At 48.1% G+C, this 21,134-nt stretch overlaps 1 protein-coding gene across 1 annotated transcript; it reads left to right on the top strand.

Annotated features, from left to right (window-relative positions):
* Positions 1-2,335: 2,335 nt before the first annotated feature.
* On the top strand, positions 2,336-20,277 carry FAM186B (family with sequence similarity 186 member B; the record flags this gene model as incomplete). Its single annotated transcript, XM_080811059.1, has 8 exons — positions 2,336-2,431; positions 3,477-3,702; positions 9,505-9,687; positions 12,027-13,683; positions 14,151-14,343; positions 16,208-16,386; positions 17,270-17,455; positions 20,133-20,277. 8 exons carry the CDS (start codon positions 2,336-2,338, stop codon positions 20,275-20,277), a joined length of 2,865 nt encoding a protein of 954 aa, XP_080667185.1.
* Between the last annotated feature and the right edge of the window lie 857 nt (positions 20,278-21,134).

Here is a 21,134-nt window from a genome sequence, read left to right as displayed (position 1 = left end):
CTCTCTGCTCAGCGGGGAGCCTGCTTCCCCCTCTCTCTCTTACTTGTGATCTCTCTCTCTCTCTGTCAAATAAATAAATAAAATCTTTAAAAAGAAATATGTGCACTCAGATGTCCTACATATCAAATTTTTCAGTTTGTTAAAATAGCCTTGTTGACAGTGAATAATCTTATAACACTGAGATATCATGAAACTGAACTTATATTAATGTATTCTAGTAAGATATTGCTTTCATCTGTCTTAGATAGTGAAGTTCTACAAAAGATTTTGCTTGGAAAAGGAGGTTGCCTGCTTTTTAAAAAAAGGTCTACAGACCTCTTTTCTGGGCTGGTAATCATCTAAGTGTGGCTCTTTTTTTTTTTGTTTCCCCCTTTTCTTTTCAGAGAAGGGGGAGGGGAGGAGGGAGAGGGAGAGAATCTTTTCTTTTTTTTTTTTTTTTTAAGATTATGTTTATTTGTCAGAGAGAGGGAGAGCAAGAGTGAGCACAAGTAGGGAGAGCTGTATGCAGAGGGAGAAGTAGGCTTCCCCACTGAGTGGGAGCCTGATGTGGGACTTGATCCCAGGACCCTGAGATCATGACCTGAGCAGAAGGCAGACACTTAACTGGCTAAGCCACCCTGGCACCCTGGATTATATCCCCTTTATTAAGTGACACCTTTATCATTATAGAACGTCCCTCCTTTTTTATCTTTTCTAATATTTCCTATTCTAAAATCTGGTATTAATATAGCCACTCCAGATTTCTTTTTGATTAGTATTAGCATGGTTTATCTCTTTCTGTCCTTTTACGTTTAACTTATGTGTGTCTTTTTATTTATTTAAAGTGTGTTTCTTATAGACAGCCCATAATTGAGGCTTGGGTTTTTCTTTTTTGAGCCTTACAATCTCTATCTTTTAAGTAGCTTTCTTAGGTCATAATCTAATTATCAGTATGATTGGGTTCAAAAGAAAGAAGGAAGGAAGGAAGGGGAGGAAGGAGAGGAAAAAAGGAAAAGACCCTGGATTGGGAATCAGAAAACCAGGGTGAAGACTTGAACCTGTACTTCCCAGCTCTGTAACTTTAGGTAAATCTCGTAACTTCTCTGAGTCTTCGCTGGCTCATTCATGTTTTTAAGGATGAATAAGTTATTTGTAAACTACAAGATGCTCTGAAATCTTAAGTGATTCAAGGATTATCCAGTACCAGATGTATGGATGGAGAAGTATCTGTAAATAGGATATGAGTGCCTTAAGGACAGAACTGGGTCTCACTTATTTCTGTATTTCTAGCACCTAGACCCAGGCTTGGCATGTAGAATGTTCCCAGTAAGTGTTCATTGAGTGAAAGAGTTAATAAAAGAGCTAACTTTGCGTATACGAATGAATGATAGTTTATGAAAGATGGGTGTCAGGTGATAAGTTATTAAGTGACCATGACACTGCTGAGAACTGAACTTTACAATATTTGATTATAATATTTGATTCCTTATCTGTTAAGTGGGAATACTTTTAAGTAGCATGGAAGAATAATTTGCAACTATACGTATTTGTTCTTACATATGCATTCATTCAGCAAGTGTTTATTAAGTGCCTAGTGTGTGCCAGGCTTGGTTCTAGGTCCCAGGCATACAACAGTGTCCATTTTAGGCATTTCTTTCTAAAAGCCATCTTTATAGTGATAATCTTCAGTAAGGAAAAGTGCTGATAGAGCCTTGATCCTAGGTGCAAATGCAAACATAATACCTTTAGTTATTGATTGGCTCTAGTTTTTAAAAGCTTTTCTTTGGGCAAAGAACTTTTTTGAGTTGCTTTTTCTTATTTTTAGCCAGTAACATTTAGTTTGGTAGCAGAACATTTAAGTACTTAAGGAAAAAAAGAATAGGCTGACACAGGATGCCAGGGTGGCTCAGTGGGTTAAGTGTCTACCTTCCACTCAGGTCATGATCCCAGGGTCCTGGGATTGAGCCCCATATCAGACTCCTTGCTCAGCGGGGTCCTGGTTCTCCCTCTGCCTGCTGCTCCCCCTGCTTGTGCTGTCTCTCTGACAAATAAATAAAATCTTAAAAAAAAAAAAAACCTACAATAGGTCGACTTAATATATATTAGGTAATGGATAAAAAGCTAGATAACCAAGCAGATAGTTGACAAGGAGCCTTTCTTCTAATCAAACTGATGATGTCACTGGAGAAAGGTCAGTTGGAACCTGATGTCTGGCAGTTATAGGGAGCTGTGTCTAGGCAGAGGGTACTCAGGAACCACCCTGGCACCCTTAACCCCAAAGCAGTTAGCATCCCATGTCCAGGCCTGGGTACCAGAGACACAGGACATCTTTGCAACTACCAGGGTGTGATCCGAAATGGAGAAAGACAGGCCCCCACAGTTGATGACCCCTGCTTCAGTGAAAGCCATCATCTCAAGGATTGAGGCTGCCCAGCTAACACGGGCTCAGGAGGTAATATTTGAAATGAAGGAATCACCCTTCTATTGGGATCTGATGTGGAGAGTGGGAACTGACCACAGATTGGGGCAAGAATCCAGCTCTGGGCCTTCAGGGGTCCTGGGATCCTCAGTAAGCTGGGTTTGCAGACAGATTAATCCAAAATATCCATCTCCTAGACTTGGCCTCTGTTGGGCAAACTGAAATCAAACAACCCCCATGAGGCAGGGCACAGGAAGGGAACAGCCTATAAGGAAGACCCAGGATGACGCTGAGACACATAGTGATAAGTCTTAGCAGGGCAAGAGGAGGGGCCCAGACTTTCTGATTCGGGCCTCTTGGCCACCTGTCAGCATCCTTCACAGTAAGCCCTAGAAGCTTACAGAGAAATGGCCAAAGGCTGAACTCACCCTGCATATGAGTCTCTAGTGCATTTTTTTTTTAAATGGGACCCTCTGATCCTAAGGGTTTCTTAGAGCCTCAATTTTTCAGTCTGTTGCTTCAGGATGCTTACGAGATGTCCAGAAGTCCCTAGAAAATTTTAAAATTCTGAAGAAATGCACACACTGCATTTGTAGTATTCTCTTCCTTCCTAACCTGGTCTTAATCATCACAGGGACATTAAGAAGAGCTAACACGGGGTCCCTGGGTGGCTCAATGGGTTAAAGCCTCTGCCTTTGGCTCAGGTCATGATCCCAGGGTCCTGGGATCAAGCCCCGCATCGGGCTCTCTGCTCGGCGGGGAGCCTGCTTCCTCCTCTCTCTGCCTGCCTCTCTGCCTACTTGTGATCTCTGTCTGTCAAATAAATAAATAAAATTTAAAAAAAAAGGAAGAGCTAACACTTATTTTATGTGGCAAGCACTGTCCTAAGTGCTTTACAAATATTAATTCATTTAATCTTTACAAAAACTTGGTGACATCAATACCCTAACAATCCCCATTTTACAAGTAAGGACACTGAGGCCCCAAGAGGTGAACTGACTTGTCTGAGATCACCCCTTCCAGGCCATGGTGTCTGGCACTGGAGTTCACACCCCTAAATCTGCTGCCTCCCATGTAGGATATTTCTTCCCAGCTCTCCGACATCTTGGACAATGTCAACTGTGTCATCAACCGCTTCCAGGAAGAACTAGGATATGATTTAAAAGAAAAGGCAAAATGTGACTGGACAGAGCGAAAGGGCAAGAACAGATTCATCTTGCTGGAGAAAATTGCCTCCTTCTCCGAAGACGCTAAGACCAAAGAGAAGCACTTGTACGAAATTCTCCGCTGGCTGGGTGACTGGGGTGAGTTTGCGGAACGGGTGTCCAGGGGCAGGCTGCTTCCCTGCTGGACACTGGTCCCACCCTCACTCCCATCTCCTCCTTACCCCACCCTAGGTGGGCTCTGGTTGGGCAGCAGGCACAGCGCCTCTCCACTGAGACCTTCCCCTGCTCCCATCACAGCGATCACATCTATGCCCCAGATGGACAAATGTGTGACTGTCCAGAACATAGTAGATTGTGACATTAGCTGCATGGGTGATGAAGCTATGTCACAGGTCTGTGGTGACATCTCTCTCTTTTTTTTAATTAACACATAATGTATTATTTGCTTCAGGGGTACAGGTCTGTGAATCATCAGTCTTTCACAATTCACAGCACTCACCATGGCACATACCCTTCCCAATTTCCATCACCAGCCACCCTATCCCTCCCCCCTGTCCCCTGCAACCCTCAGTTTGTTTCATGAGATTAAGAGTCTCTTATGGTTTGTCTCCCTCCCTGGTTCCATCTTGTTTCATTTTTTCCCTTCCTATCCCCCATGTCTCCCTGCCCTGCCTCTCAAATTCCTCATATCAGAGAGATCATATGATAACTGTCTTTCTCTGATTGACTTATTTCAGTCAGCGTAATACTTCTAGTTCCATCCACCTTGTTGCAAATGGCAAGATTTCAGTTTTTTGATGGCTACATGTATTCCATTGTGTGTGTGTGTGTGTGTGTGTGTATACACACACATATATATATGCCACATTTTCTTTATCCATTCATCTGTTGATGGACATCTAGGCTCTTTCCATAGTTTGGCTGTTGTGGACATTATTGCTATAAACATTCAGGTGCACATGCACCTTCGGATCAGTATGTTTGTATCTTTAGGGTAAATACCCAGTAGTGCGATTGCTGGGTCGTAGGGTAGCTCTATCTTCAACTCTTTGTGGAACCTCCATGCTGTTTTCCAGAGTGGCTGCACCAGCTTGCATTCTCCCCAACAGTGTAGGAGGGTTCCCCTTTCTCTGCATCCTTGCCAACATCTGTTGTTTCCTGACTGGTTAATTTTAGCCATCCTGACTGGTGTGAGGTGGTATCTCACTGTGGTTTTGATTTGCATTTCCCTGATGCCAAGTGATGGGGAGCACTTTTTCATGTGTCTGTTGGCCATGTGGATGTCTTCTTTGCAGAAATGTCTGTTCATGACATCTCATTTTTTTACCAAGTTTGAAACTAAATTCAAGCCCATGCTCTTTTATTTTTTTATTTGTATTTTTCCCAGATGTATTGAGACGTAATTGATAAATAACATTGTGTAATTTAGAGTGTACACTGCCGTGATTTGATAGATATATATCTAGATATATGTTGTGTGGTGCTTGTCACAATCAGGTTAGTTAACACATTCATCGTCTCACAAGATACCCTTTTTTTTCTGCTGAGAACATTTAAGATCTATTCTCTTAGTAAATTACAAGCATACAATATGACATTGTTAGCATAGTCACCACACTGTATATTAGACCCCCCAGAACTTTTTTATGACTGAAACTTTGTACCTTTGGCCAACACCTCCCCATTGCCCCCACCCCCACCCAGACCCTGGTAACCACCATCTACTATCAGTTTCTGTGAGTTCAGCTTTTTAGATTCCACATGGAAGTGAGATAACACAGTGTTTGTCTCTCTCTGTCCAACTTATTGGCCTAATACCCTCAAATTCCATCCACGTTGTGACAAATGGCAGGATTTCCCTTGTTATGATGGAATAATATTTCATTGCATGAAGGGGACACCTGGCTGGCTCAGTTGGAGGAGCATAGGACTCTTGACCTCAGGGTCATGAGTTCAAGCCCCACATTAGGGGTAGAGATTACTTAAATAAACTAAAAAAAAATAAATATTTCATTGTGTATACCACATTTTCTTTAACCATTCATCAATCAGCTGACACTTAGCTTAGTTTTATGTCTCGGCTTTTGTGGATAATGCTTCAGTGAACCTGGGCATACAGATATCTCTTGGAGGTAGTGCTTCCATTCCCTTTGGACATATACCCAGAAGTGGGATTGCAGGATCATATGATAATTGTATTTTTTTTAAGATTTTATTTATTTATTTGAGAGATAGAGAGAATGAGAGCCAGCAAGCATAAGAGGGGGAAGGCGAGAGGGAGAAGCAGACTCCCTGCTGAGCTGGGAGCCCAATGCAGGACTTGATCCTGGGACTGGCTGAAGCCAGTCACTCAACCAACTGAGCTATGAGGTCCCTGTTTTAATTTTTAGATTAAATACTGTTTTCTAAAATGGTGGTACCAACTTACATTCCCACCAGCAGTGCAAAAGCGTCCCCTTTTTCCACATCCTCACCAACACTTGTTATCTCCAGTCTTTTTCATGACAGCAGTCCTATCAGGTATGAGGTAATATCTCCTTGTGGTTTTAATTTGTGCTTCCCTGACAATGAGTAGTGTAGAGCCCCTTTTCATGTACCTGTTAGCCATTTGTGGGTCTTCAGAAAAATGTCTATTCAGATCTTTTGCCTTTTTTTCTTTCATATATGTATTTAATCATAGGGTTGCGAGGAATCATAAATACAATCTGGCTCTACATTGTTAATATGATAAGTAACAAAAGAAGTATGTCCAGATTGGTGTCATTTTAAAGTTGTCATCTCTAATGTTAGTGTGCCCTCAATATCTCTCAGGATACTTATTTTAATAATTGTCTGGTGCTGTTGGCCTCCTGCCCTCCCTCCCTTCAGGGCCACGGACCATTGTCACTTTCACTAAAACTCCTTTTCGACTTCAGGAGTCACCATACCCTTGTGTTTAAAATTACTGGCTGTGGGGAAGATGTGAGTCTGTCTCCACCATTTAGGAGATGTATGAACTTAGGCAAGCCATTTGATTTTTCTGCACGGCTGGTTCCTCATCTCTGGAGTAGTTGGTCCCGCCCCAGCCAGGTCCACACTGACACATGGCTTGGACACATTTATCAGCACAACGGGGGACACACATTTGCCTGCTTTCCTCAACACCAGGACAACTCCGAGAGTAACCACCAGTAGGTAGTTTTCTCCCCAAGTCAAGGGGCTATCTGGTAACGGATTCTGTGCCGTTTACACTTAAACCAGTTCAGAACGTGTTGGAGCTAGTGCAGAAAATTTGATCAAAGGGATGTGGGTATGACTCTTGTGTAGCCACAGAATGGCTACGGTTGGGCAGTTAAGTTGTTATCACTTTTCAAGGGGCCACTTTCTGGAAGCTGGGTGCTCGCATCATGAAAGGAAAGCTTTCTGAGAACAGGCCAGACTCCTTTGGTCTTTTTTTTTTTTTTTTTAAGATTTTATTTATTTATTTATTTATTTGTCAGAGAGAGAGAGACAGAGACAGAGAGCGAGCGCACAAGCAGGTAGAGTGGCAGACAAGAGTGGCAGGCAGAGGCAGAGAGAGAAGCAGGCTCCCTGCGGAGCAAGGAGTCTGAGCCGGGACTCGGTCCCAGGACACTGAAGATCATGACCTGAGCCGAAGGCAGTGGCCCAACTGACTGAGCCACCCCGGGGTCCCCCTCCTTTGGTCTTTATCATGGCTTTTGTGTGGCCTTTGCCCCAGTTTTTTGAATTGGATTATTTGTTTTGTTGGCTATTGAGTTGTATGAGCTCCTTCTTTTGGATATTGTCCCCTTATCAGATAAACCTGTTTGCAAATACTTCCTCCCATTCTGTAGATTGCCTTTATCATTTTTTTTCAAGATTTTACTTATTTATTTGACAGACAGAGATCACAAGTAGGCAGAAAGGCAGGCGGGGGAAGCAGGCGCCCTGCCGAGCAGAGAGCCTGACGAGGGGCTCAATCCTAGGACCCCGGGGTCATGACCTGAGCTGAAGGCAGAAGCTTTAACCCACTGAGCCACCCAGGCACCCCATCATTTTGTTTTGTTGATGGTTCCTTTTTACTGTGCAGAAACTTTTTAGTTTGATGTAGTCCTCCTTGTTAATGTTTGCTTCTGTTGCCTCTGCTTTTGGTGTCATAGCTACAAAATCATTGCCAGGACCAATGTCAAGAAGCTTTTTCCCTATGTTTTCTTCTAAGAGTTTTACGGTTTCCAGTCTTACATTTAAGTCTTTCATCCACTCCAAGTTAATTTTTGTGAATGGTGTAAGATAGGGGTCCAATTTACATGAATGTCCAGATTTACCAACATCACTCATTGAAGAGCCATCCTTTACCCACTGTGTATTCTTGGCTTGCTTGTCAAATATTAGTTGCCCATGAATGCAAGGGTTTATTTCTGGGTTCTTGATTCTATTCCACTTGTCCCTGTATTTCTTTTTATGCCAATATCATATTGTCTTGATTACTATAGCTTTGTAGCACAGTTTGAAATCAGATAGTACAACACCCCCAGCTTTGTTCTTTTTCTCAAGATCACTCTGGCTATTTGGGGCCTTCTGTGGTTCTCTGTGAATTTTAGGATTATTTTTTCTGTTTCTGTGAAAAATGCTGTTGGCATTTTGTTAGAGATTTCACTGAATCTGTAGACGGCTCTAAGATGGTTGTATGGATATTTTAAACCATATTGTCTTCCAGTCCATGAATATGGAGTACCTTTCCATTTGTATGTGTCTTCTTCAATTTCTTCATTCAACATCTTACAGTTTATAGTGTGGAGATCCTTTACCTCCCCCGTTAAATTTATTCCTAAGTATATTATTATTTTTGATGTTGTTGTAAAGGGGATTATTTTTTTTCTTTTTCAGATAGTTTATTGTTAGCATATAGAAATGCAGCTGATTTTTAAAGAGACCTTTACTGTTATTTATTTTGAGAGAGAGAGAATGCACACGTGTGTATGCAGTCGGGGAGAGGAGCAGAGGGAGGGGGAAGAGAGAATCCCCAGCAGGCTCCACGCCATGTGGAGCCTGATGGTGGCCTCTGTCCCACAACCCTGAGATCATGACCTGAGCCAAAATCAAGAGTCGGATGCTTAACTGACTAAGCCACCCAGGTGCCCCAAAATGCAACAGACTTTTTGTATGTTGATTTTGTATCCTGCAACTTTATTGAATTTGTTTATTAGTTCTAACCGTTTTTTTTTGTTTTTTTTTTGGTGGAACACACCAGGTAGTGTATAGAGGAACCCACAGGTGATATTCAAAGTACTTAATGACCCTTACTTCATGGGCGCTGGGCCAAACAGCACCGATGCCAGCTGTAAACAATTGGTATAGTCACTTGAATGTGGACCATCTAGACGCAGCCCTAGAGCTAGGTGCTACCTGCATTAAGATCAGAGTTATGCCTTCAGAAGACCTTCTTCTGCCATGAGGTTGGGCAGATGCTGCAATGTTGGCGTAAGATGGTATAGGGATGGGCCCCATGCCCTTCACACTGCCCTGCCCCCAAGGAGTTCTCAGTTCTGTGGTCCTTCAGCTCCCCCCAAGATCTAAGCAGAGTTGTTCACTCCAATTAATTCATTTAATTGTCCAGATACCAGACTAGGCAAAGGGGATATAGAGCAAAACAAAACAGACACATCCCCGGGCTTATAGTTAAACAACAACACGTTTAATGTTTATTGCATATTTTCTACACAGCAGGCTTCATGTTAATCACTTCACATGTATTATCTCATTTAATTTCATCCAGCCCTTTCACAGGCATGTATGCTGAGGCTCGGAGAAATCAGTAACTTACCCAACATCACACAGCTAGTAAGAGGTGAATCCAATCCAACCTCAAAGCCTGCTGGTGTAACCCCCATGCTGTGGGACTCCTTAGGGCTCCCTAGAGGACAGATTGCACTCAGCCTGTACTCCCCACTCCCTTTACAGGTGACAGTCTCACCTATGAGCTCAGGAACAGGAAGGGTAAGGAGGAAGAGAAAGCTCTGGATGAATGGATTGAGGTGATGGAGAAGGTGTTACCTCTGTCCCTCATTGCCACCAATGGAGGCATCGAGTCTCTCATTTCCCTCTGCTCTACTCTCATTGAAAGACAAAAGAAAGGGACACAAAGTAGGTTGCAGGCGTGGGGGGTGGGGAGGTTGGGTGGGGTGGATGCCATCTCAGAGGAAGAAGTCTCATACTGGGGTCTATGGGAGTCTTTCTGACTCTTCTCCATTAACAAAAGCCTTATCTGAGATGGAGGGGCAGTAGTGAGGGGTTGGGCTGTTGAACCCAAGTTGAGCACTGAGCAGATCTGAGCTGTGGAGGGAGGAGTAATGTGAAGACAGGTCCCTGTTGGTGCTTCCTGGGGCTGTAGCCTCATGCAGATCCTGGGAGATCAAGGCTAACAAGCCAGAAAGGCTGGATGGAGTATGTAGCTGGATCCCAAAGAACATCCCTTCCTTACTCCAAATCCAGCTGCAGAGCCAAGAAGTCTGGTGAGACTCAGCCAGAGGCCCTTCCAGAACCTTCTCAACTGTGGCTGCTCCAGAAATGGTCAATCAACAACACGGCTCAACCTTGAAATTCTACTTGTATCAGCCCTAGAAGGGACCTGAGATTATTTACTCCTCCTACATTTTGTTTTCCTTTTTAAAGATTATTTATTTATTTATTTGACAGAGACACAGCGAGGGAGGGAGCACGAGCAGGGAGAGTGGGAGAGGGAGAAGCAGGCTTCCCGCAGAGCAGGAAGCCTGATGTGGAGCTCAATCCCAAGACCCTGGAATCATGACCTGAGCCTAAGGCAGATCCTTAACAATTAAGCCACCTAGGTGCCCCTCCTCCTACATTTTGTAGATGACAATATTAAAGCTCAGAGAAGAGAAAGAACCATAAAACAAAACAAAACAAAACAAAACTGTGGCAAAACCAGACCCCACACTTGGGTTTTCTGGCTTCTTAATCTTACTCAAGACCATAGGCTTCACAGTCAGTTGGACTTGAGTTTGAATCCCATATGCCAATTTCGGGCTGTGTGACTTTGAACAGGTTGTTTCATCTTTGTGAACCTCATTCTTGTCATACACAAAGTGAGGAGTGCACCGCCCACATGCCAGGCTCCACTGGGTCTGAGGCATCTGGCACCATGCTCAGGGCTTAATAAGCAGTAGGTCATGTTAGGGTTTTGTCATTGATTCTCATGGCCAGGATCCTTATCAAGCAAGATTGATAGTTGGGGGAGGAAGGAAGCAGGGAAGGATGCGCAAGAAGGAGACAGTCTCTCCTACAATCCTTAGCACATTATGTCTTGAAATAGAGTTATTTTTATATGCATTTCTCTGCTGGATTATAAAGTCCTGGAGGGCAAAGGCTGTGTCCTACTCATTTCTTCTTAGGGATTACTTACTGAGCACTTACTAGGGACCCAGTTCTATGCTTGCCACTAAACATGCATGATTTAGTGAAGTCCTATGAGTAGATGCTGTGATGATCCCCATTTTTCAGAAACAGAGGCACTGAGAGGTTAGGAAACTTGCCTAAAGCAAATAGTAAGGATGGGATTCAAGCCCAAGTTATCTGATTCTAGAATTCAACCTCTGAACCATTAGGCCATATGGCCTCTCTGACAATATTAGCTAAGTGCTAGCTTGACTTCAGTGACACTTAATTTCCATGTACCTTTAGCCTGTCATCCAAAGTTAGCTAGTGTTTTTTCTGTCAGTGATGTTTGTCGAATGGACAAGTGAATGGATGCTCCAAGATAATCACTCTAGCAGCCCTACGTACATAGATCAAGGGAATACTGCTGGGACCATAACCCAGCCCTGAGGAGCTGAAGTCTATGAATGGGTTTGAAGAGTGCACAGCCTGTATTTATGTGCATTTTCCTGAGAAGGTCCCCTGCTTTCATCAAAGTATCAAAAGAGTTCATGACCCCCCAAATGGAAGAAGACATTAGTCGTTTAAAAACCCAATGTGTGAACAGTGGCGGAATCATGTGATAAATTCTCTACACAGTCTAATGGTAACTGGGAAAGGGAAACAAAGCTTCTCAGGTGATCTGGAATCTAAGTCCCAGGTAGGCTTCCAGAGTTTGGGTAGTTGACAGTAGGGAGCCAAACATGGATACTGAGGCTGGGAAGTAGCACGATTAGAAAAGTAACTTTACTCCAGGGAAATATGTGGGATCAGAAATACATTGAATTAGATAGTTTCGGGCCCCATGGGCCCTGCAGGTGCCTTGGAGCTGGCAGATCCCAGTGGGCAAGCTCTGGGCAAGCTTTGAGCCTGGCAGAGACCTCTCCTGACAATATCTCCCCTGGTCTCACATGTTGCTTCAGCACCTTATTCTTGCCAAAGGCCTAAGAGGGTTGGATGGGGAATTTGGCCAAGCAGGGTGTAGAGAATCCGTATAATCCGTGGCACCCACGGAAGTTTATTGCTTTTGTTCTCTCCACCTCTCCTAGTATCCAAACACACCTTCTGGCAGGGCTGGTGGGAACAAAGCCCCCCCAGATCTGCATCCTATCCTCAGCCGCTGAGCCCAGAGCAGATGCTCCAGGACAAGCATACTACGTGCACGAAGGTCTCTGAGGTGACGTCCATGCTGCAGGAGCTCCTGGACTCCACCATGTTCAACCAGGGGGAGATCAGAGCCATCAGGTACATGTCTGCTGTGGTGGAGAACCTCAACGAGGCCTTGACCCTCCAGCACAAAGAGAACAGTAACCTAGAGACCAAATACAGGAATCTGGAAATAGAGATGACCAAAGAACTCAGCAGCCAGAGGCTCTACTTCCAGAATTCCCTCCAAGTTCTACAGAGCAAGAGGGATGCCCTACTAAAGCAGGTGGAAATTCTAGGGGGAAAATACCATGACCTTCTCCTGATAAAGCATGCCTTAGAGTTCCAGCTGAAGAAGGCTCAGTCTGCTAGAGATCAAGCAGAAAAACCAGCCAAGATCTTGATCGACTCCCTGGGCCCCACTGAGAAAGAGACCCTCCCAAAGAAAGAAAGAGTCATGGAGAAAACCCAGCAGGAGAGATTGCTTTTGTCACTGCCCCCGGGTTTCATGACTGAAGGCTGGGACAGTGGTACTAGGCCTTCAACGTCTCAGGCACTTTCCACCATGACCACACATGCAAGGATTGCTGATGTGTACAGCAGCAAGGACACTGAGTGTCTCCAGCCCATGTTGCTATCCCCAGTAGACCACAAGTTTCCTAAGAAATGGGAAGGACCGGCAGCAGAGAGCCCAGGCCACCAAGTCAAAGACCGGAAGGATTTCCAGAAAGCAGCCCAAGAGAAGGAAGGACTCCAAATTAAGTCCCGTGTTAGAATGCAGTTGTCCCCAGAGAGCTCTAAGAAGGTGGCCTTGGAGAGCAAGGTGGAGCACTGGGAGGAAGAACTCAGCTGGGAGAGGCAGAGGCAGCAGTGGCTGGAGGAGGAGGCGATGTGGCTGCAGCGGCAGAAGAAATGGGCCCTGCTGGAGCAGGAGCATCAGGAGAAACTGCAGCAGTGGGAGATGGAGGAGGTGGCGAGGGAGCAGCAGCAGAGGTTGGGCCAGCAGGAGAAGGAGCAAGGGGGCCCACGGAGAGACCTGGAGCGGTCGGGGGAGGATGTGGACAGGGTGATCTTCACAACTACCAGGCGGTGGAAAGACCTGGAGAAGACATCCCTGGCACCTCCCCCAAGCCGGGCCCAGTCTGCTCACCAAGGCAGGAAGCCACGCCAGCCCAGGTCCCCTATTACCCAGCAGCCTGCCCCCAGACACCAGAGGAACCTGCGTTCCGCCAAGTCTACCCAGAAACCATGGGCCTCCCAGGTTCCCATGAAGCCCAAGAAATCGGCCTCCTGCCCTGTCACAGGGACATCCATCCAAAAGGTGTCCCAGCCTCCGTTGCATATCTCCCCAGCAGCTCTTAAGGGCAAAGTATACCACATGGATGCAGAGGCCCAGAGGAAGAACCTGCAGCTCCTGAGCAAGGAGGCTGAGCCAGGGCTGCCGCACTCACTGCGCAGCAAGGCGCTGGAGCTCACCACCACCACCATGGAGCTCGGCACACTCCGGCTGCAGTGCCTGTGCCACAGGTACATCCTCTACAGGCGCTTCCGGAGCCTCCGGTAGGTACCCCTGGTGCCCGAGCCCCCCGCCGCGTGTGGGCAGAGCCAACACCTAAATAGAGAGGAGGAGCACAGGGCGAATGGGGATGGAGAGGTCCCCCCAGACAAGGTCCCCTGAGGAAGGGGACTGGCAAAGGGTGTCTGGCCTTGGGACCTTGGTGGGTCAGGAACTTGCTTTTCCTCAAAGCCCTCTCCCTTATTTCTTCCTCTCTTCCCTTCACCCTGTCCCTAATGCACCTTCTATGCTCCCTGGCCTGCCTTACTCTCTCTCCCTGTTTCCAGCCAGGCCCCACGGTGCCTCACCTGCCACCACCTTGCACTTCTCTGCCTCCTGCTTTCCTTGGTTTTCAACAGTCTCTGTTGCTCTCCTTGCTGTCAGCATCTACAACACAGAGCCCTCTCTGCTTAACAGACTTGGGGGAGCAGGAAGCCCTTTCACCCACGAAGTCACTTCCCTCATCTTCCAGACAGGAAGTGACTGACCACATACAAGTCATGCGGGAAACTGGGACTGCCTACAAGGCCCAGAACCTCTACATCTTCCTGGATAACATCGACCACCTGCAGAACCTCTGGCTGCAGGCCTGGGAAGACAAGCAGAAGGACCTGGAGGAGAAGCGCCGAGAGTGTCTGAGCAGCATGGCGACAATGTTCCCCAAGGTGGGCCTCCCCTGCCAGAGGTCAGCGCCATCAGGATTGACAGGGCCAGGAAGTGAGCCAGTGGGGCTCTGGAGTAGAACTGGGGAGCGGGCAGCTGAAAGGAACTAAGAGGGCAGGTGAAAGCCTCTGAGGAAAGAGGAGGCGAAGGCTGGAAGCACCTGAGTGGGAGGAAGGGCAACTTTCCAGTTTCCATATATGGGGGAGGCTGGGAGAGAGAGAGGCCCTCAGAATGAGCTGTAGAAGAAGGACTCTTGGGGAGAGGGGAGGCAGCCGGACCCTGCAGTCCCAGCTTTGTGCCCAAGTTCTCCCTCCCTCATGGGTCCCTCTGCCTTGCTCCTATGGGTTCTAGTTGCTCTTCTGGCTTGGTCACAGCTGTCTTTGGCACCCACATGCCGGGGGCTCACTCTGCTGATCTCTGGGGACAGCTCCCTTGGCTTCCAGATGCCAGGTCTCTTCCCATCACTTCCTGCCCAAGGTTCCTGACACATAAAATCACTGAGACCCTGGTTGAAAATGTCTTTACTCAGTCCCTTCACTCTGAATGGACAGTTTGTCTGGAGACAGAAGTCTAGGTTAGAATTATTTTCCTTCTCAATTTTAACAGCTCTGCTCATAGCCTTCTGGGTTTTGGTGTTGCCGTTGACAGTACAAAGTCTTTTTGAGGCCTGACCTGTGGGTTTGACCCATTCGTACTCTCTGGGGGCCAGCTTCGGTTTCCCCCGCTAGTGGGCTCAGAGAAGCAGCAAGTGTTGACATGGTCCACAGGGGGCTAGCTGACAGTTTGTGGGGGGATTGGGAAATCACAGCATTGTCTCAGAACCCACAGGGAATCCTCCTTAGGGTTGAGCCAAGAGGGCGATTCGAGTTTGGGGGAAGCTGTGTGCTGAGGCACGCAGCGTAAGTGCCAACATTGGGCAGTTGGAGGAGCCTTGGCCTTGGGGCTGTCCTCTCAACTCAGTTTCCTACCACTTTCCCCTAGCCCTGATCATCTGCTGTAGGTAGCTTGACTTGCTACATTGGTTTTGAGGCTGAGAAGGAAGGGGACAGGGAGGGTTCCCTCACTCCTCACTCAATGCCAAGGCAGGGGCTGAAGAAAAAGATACCCAGAGCATTCTAGGCACAACTCAGCCTCACGACCTGAGCCCTCCGTGCTGTCTCGAGTGCCTGTTGCCCTGGCTTCCTTTAGTTTTTTCCTTGCTCTTTCACCCGCTGTCCACCTTCTCCACAACAAAGGAGAAAACAGGAGCTAACCTAGCAAATAAGAATTCAAGGAGTTTGGGGATGCCGGGGTGGCTCAGTTGTTAAGCATCTGCCTTTGGGTCCAGTCATGATCCCAGGGTCCTGGGATCGAGTCCCACATTGGGTTCCCTGCTCAATGGGGAGTCTGCCTCTGCCTCTCCCACTCCCACTGCTTGTGTTCCCTCTCTGGCTGTGTCTCCTCTCTCTGTCAAATAAATAAATAAAATCTTTTTTAAAAAAATTCAAGGAATTTGGGGCGCCTGGGTGGCTCAGTTGGTTAAGCAGCTGCCTTCGGCTCAGGTCATGATCCCAGCGTCCTGGGATCGAGTCCCACATCGGGCTCCTTGCTCGGTGGGGAGCCTGCTTCTCCCTCTGCCTCTGCCTGCCACTCTGTCTGCCTGTGCTCACTCTCTCTCTCTCTCTCTCTCTCTGACAAATAAATAAATAAAATCTTAAAAAAAAATTTCAAGGAATTTTTAGGAAATTTAATACTCGGGGGTCCCAGGGGTCTCTGATTGGAGGGATTCCCTGGGGCTTACCTTCTCTTCTCAGCCCTGAGTCAGGCTGTGCTCTCGAGAGGGGATGAATTCCTGTCTCTGTGACGCCTCTCCGCTGCTTCCTCTAGCTCCAGCTGGAGTGGAACATCCATCTGCACACTCCCGTGATCACCAACCCAAAGTCCAGGAAAAACAAGCCACCCTCATCCTTTCTCCGGCGCATCCACTCCTGCGGCCCCTTCAGCAGGCAGTCCCCAGAGCACTTCACACCCAAGCACTGGGAATGTGTGCCCCTGCGCCGGGCCTGGTAGGTGACGGGCAGCCCTAGGGATGGGTGGGGGTACTGGGAACAAGACTGGGGATGACCAGACTGGGGAGACTGGCAGCTTGGTGAGGACATAGGCCAAGCTCACCTCACGAGTTGCAAGATGCCTGTCTTCTCAGCCACCCTGCTCGACTCTGGCCATTGGCTCGCAAGTGCGTGCGTGTGGGGGGGGAGGGTTGGGGAGGTGATGACGACGACGTGGGCTTCAGAAGCCAGCCGGGCCAAGTAGGTTTCAAATTGCAACTGAGCATTTTTGGTCCAGCACCTGCTATTGATCTGTCCGTATAAACAAGCCTGATCCTTCCCACCATGTAACCTCCACGCTCAGAAAGAGATACCATGAGGGGCACCTGGGTGACTCAGTGGGTTATGCCTCTGCCTTCGGCTTAGGTCATGTCTCAGGGTCCTGGGATCGAGCCTGCATTGGGCTCTCTGCTCGACAGGGAGCCTGCTTCCCCCTCTCTCTCTGCCTGCCTCTCTGCCTACTTGTGATCTCTCTCTCTCTGTCAAATAAATAAATAAAATCTTTAAAAAAAAGAGAGAGAGATACCATGAGCTTCTGGGGGGTCAAGAACACACACATCCTCCCCTGTGTGGGGCATCCCTGGGACATGTACCTAGAAGAACAGAGGCCATCCTAGCGGCCCTCCAGCTGCCCCTCAGCCAGAGAAGCCCCAGGGAGATGAGGCTTAGGGTCAAGGGGAAGCGAGGTGACAGGACATTGGTGACAACTATTTGAGAGAGCAAGAAAACAAGACCCAATGTTTTGGGCCTTACGGATTTGGGGAGCTTATTGTTTCTTGATCTCCCTCTGTGTATCTAACTTTTTTGTCTCTTTTCTATGCTTTTGACCTCCATACCCCAGCCAGCAGGAGAACCAGATGGAGGCCATCTGGAGAACTGATGTGGCCTCCTCCAGTCGCCCAATAGAAAAGAGGACTCCCCCCAGCCTGCCCTGGGACCAGCTTGGAGGGTGCCCTGACATTCCCCGGCTGTTGACCTTGGATGTGCCTTCCTCCTATCGAAGAAGCTTACACTCCCTCAAGACCTGGTAAGGTGTAAGCCTAGACAGTTAATCTGGATTTGGGGAGACCTTCCCACCAAGGCCAGGGGCCAGAGTGCACACCGTCTCAGTCCAACAACCCAAGAGATCACTTTCCTGACTTTCATAACGACCTCATTTATCATACCAGATCAGACAGAGATGCTCAGCTGCCTCACCAGCCATCAGCTTGGGTCGCCACACCACCATTCTAGTTCTCTCACAGGACTTCACGTAGTGTCTCAGAAGATCACTATGCAAGTCTTAACTGCCCACTTGTTGCCTGAGCTGCCACTTGTTGCCTGAGTTGGCTTAGGAGGTGAATTCTGCCCTAGGCTGGGGGATTGTTCTCACTGAGAGAACCAGGTGCAGGAATGGAGAGATGAGGGAGACCAAGAATCCTGTGATGAACCTGACACTCGGGCCTGGGCCTGTCTTTGGCGTTCTCATTTCCTTACTGCCTTCGAGACTTGTTCCCAGGAAGAACTGCTGAGGGGAAGGGACAGGACTCAGTGGGCCGACAGGAGGCTTTTCCAGTTAGGAAGCTTCCACACTCCTTTGGCTCTCCAGGCTTGAAGATGTCACTGTTGAAGACTCAAGGCTCTTTCAAGGAGCCTTTTTAGACGTTTGGAGACAATCCCAGCTCCCCTTGTGGCCCTGGCCCTGCCCCAGTTATAGATCTTTGACAGGGAAAGGGCACTGAGGCCTGCTAGTCTAGATCTAACCAGAACCAAGGCTATAGGATGCTGCTACTGCCCTGCCCTCCAGACAGGGACTTAGGGAAGAGAGGATGACATGATAACATCAAACAAGGCTGGCCCTTGGCTCTGCAGCAGGCCCAAGGGTCCCAGATGGTACACAGACACCTGGCTTCCAGTTCCCGGAGAGTGGCTAAGAGATATGTGTGTGCCTGTATATGTGTATGTTGTCAACTGAGTTGGAAAGAGCAAATGGAATTAATTGAACATAACCAAAACAACACTGTGGCAGAACTCAGGAAACCGGAGGTCAGCTGGGGCCCCGCTCTGCTAAGATTTGGCTAAACTTCCCCAAGGCCCCCCATAGTAGAGTCTCTTCTCCCCGAGCTCCTCCTCTCTCTGCGTCCCTGCCAGGGCCTGGGCTTGGCTTGGCATCTGCTTGAATCTCAGGCCTTTGTTCTTCCCCCACACATAAATATGTGTGAATATCAAGAACACACACTCCAATTGACCCTTGAAAATTTGCAGCGGGGGGTAATGGGGAAAAGGGCTTCTCGGTGAATAGCACCAAACGGCAGCCTCCTTTCTTCCCCCCTCTCTGGTGTAACATGCAGAACTCACTCCTTCCTGTCTCCTGCAGAGCTGTTCCACCCACACCCAGGCCTCCACTGGGATCTCAGCTTCGGGCTTACGCACTTATCAAAATATTGTTCCCGGCAAAGACAGCTTCCCCTTTCCAGGGGAATTTAAGTGAATACAATTTTCTTCCCCCCCTTTCTTAACTCAATACAACTCTGTTCAGTGCATCATACTATCAGGTGTAGAGGCAAAGCCCCGCTTCTCCTGTCTTCTTGCTCCGCATCCCAGGTGGGTGTCCCCTCCCTGCATGTCAGGCTGGTCCGGAATGGTTCAGTGCGGGAGCTCCCCACGTTGTCTTGGGACCCCGTTATTGTGGCGTGGGAATCGGCCACTCTCCGATGAAAGTTCTCTGCCGCTTGCCCAGGCTACTGCTGCCTGGGGGCGTGGCGGGGGTTGGTTGTGCTGCTTTCTTTGCAAGGGCTCCTTGCGTGGAGACACACTCCGCTTTCACTCCTACTAGAGGGTACCTTCTCTCTGGCCGCCTGCCCCTGGCTCACCGAGGATCCTTAGATCCAGCTGCGGTGTGGTTCCAGGTCACTCACTTCTTAGTGTTCCTGTCACCCTCAGCAGCTCCCCAGGCCCAGGTCACAGCACCATCTAGTCTCCTAAGTAGGGACAGGCTGTACACTGCCCTCCTCATTCTCCTGTCTGCGGTGGACAGCCTGTCTCATCTACAGGCCCCCGGGGTGTCCCCTTAGAACACGGGGAAGGGCTCTTCATCGTCCCTCCATGGGTTAGGCTACTAGAAAGGCCCTGTCCCTCAAAAACCAGCAGACCCCCTCCACCAAGAGTTGGCTCTGCCTTGTCTTGTAAACCTCTCCCCTGGGCTTCCTGTCTGACAGGTGAGATCACTGAGTGCCCGCACACACCAAACACTGTCTGCTGTGGCAGAAGAATCTCAAGGCTGATTCTAAGTGCTCTGCCCTCCTCAGCTCGCGGACTATTCCTGCGCCGCCCAAGCTCAGTGGTTCACGTGCTTGGCCAAGGTGCAGTGAGCACAGACTCACACAGACCTCCACCCTACTGCAGACAGACGAGAGGGCTTGTAACTGTTTCTAGGGAAGGAGATGAGCAAGCAGGGAGTGGCGAGGAAGGAATGCTGATGGAGAGGAAGAAGCAGGGAAGGATGAAGGGAGGGAAGAGGAAGTACCCTGTGATGTGAGACAAGAGGTAGAGCCCATAGGATGTGGCACAAGTGTTACGGTGAGCAGTTCCACATCGGGATCCAGGCTGGGCGATGCCCTGGCCTGTCTCCCAGAGGCCACGAGGGAAGCTCTTGGGTGGGCTGGATGGGCTGGGTGGCCTCCTCTCAGCTGCTCTCCAACCCATAATTGAATTGACTTTTTCAGTGCCTTGGTGGCTGACAGAAAGGAACACCAGGAAGCCCCAGATGAGTCAGCTGAGCTCGCTTATAAGAAGTCCAATGAGTCCTTTCCTGGAACTCTAAAAAGCCAGAAGGATCGAGACGATCTCAGTCCCCACTCTGTCCCTTAGTCAGTGATTCTCAAACTTCAGGGTGACTAAACATCACATGGAAACTTGTTTCAAAGGCAGGTTCCCAGCTGGTGTTTTTACACAAACATCCTGGGTATCGCTAAGTAGTCCTAGAACTTCGAGAAACACTATTTTCCTCCTTCGGTCCCCAAACTGTACATTTTTAATAAAATAGCGGTGTGTTTATTTTTAAAGATTTCTGTGTTGTTGTTGAAAACCCACCCCTCTCCAACTCATTTCCCCAGCCAGCTCCATGATCACCCAGCTCCTGACCTGGAGATGCCCATCAGGGAGGGTGCTTTCCCCAAGAGGTGTCTCTACCCTTTGGGAGCCAACAGGCTGAGACAGCCGTGATTAGTGCCTGGCAGACACCTGTAACTTTTCACTGAATCACAGTCCTGGACAGATAAGTAACTGTTGTGCTGATAATTAGCAGGAAAGCTCAGAAGATAAGAACAAAAGGTGATATCAAGTACCAGTCAAGGCCAAGTGTCATTGGGTGGGAGGCAGAGGTGTGTAGGTCTCTGAGGAGTGAGGGCATGAGGGAAGACAGGGGGACACAAAAGTTCCAGATCTAGATGGTGTGGGCCAAGGTAGCCATCTCTTGTAATTGTCTTCGATGCAGTTACAACACTACCTTTGTGAGTTCATTCAGCCAACCAGCACCGATGCCCGCCCCGCTCTCCCTGGCACACAGCTGTCTGCCCTATTTTGAACTTGGTCTTCACCCTCGCCCTCTTCTCCACTGGCCCGGCTGCACCTTTCCTGACATTGGTCAGGAAATGACCTTGTCCTCAGAGGACCCGTAATCCAGTGATTCTGTTTATCAGGAACCGTGCTATCCAGGCTTCCACTCA

The sequence above is a fragment of the Martes martes genome (assembly GCF_963455335.1).
Source record: "Martes martes genome assembly, chromosome: 8".
Lineage (NCBI taxonomy): Eukaryota > Metazoa > Chordata > Mammalia > Carnivora > Mustelidae > Martes > Martes martes.
This window is presented reverse-complemented; position numbering and strand designations above follow the sequence as displayed.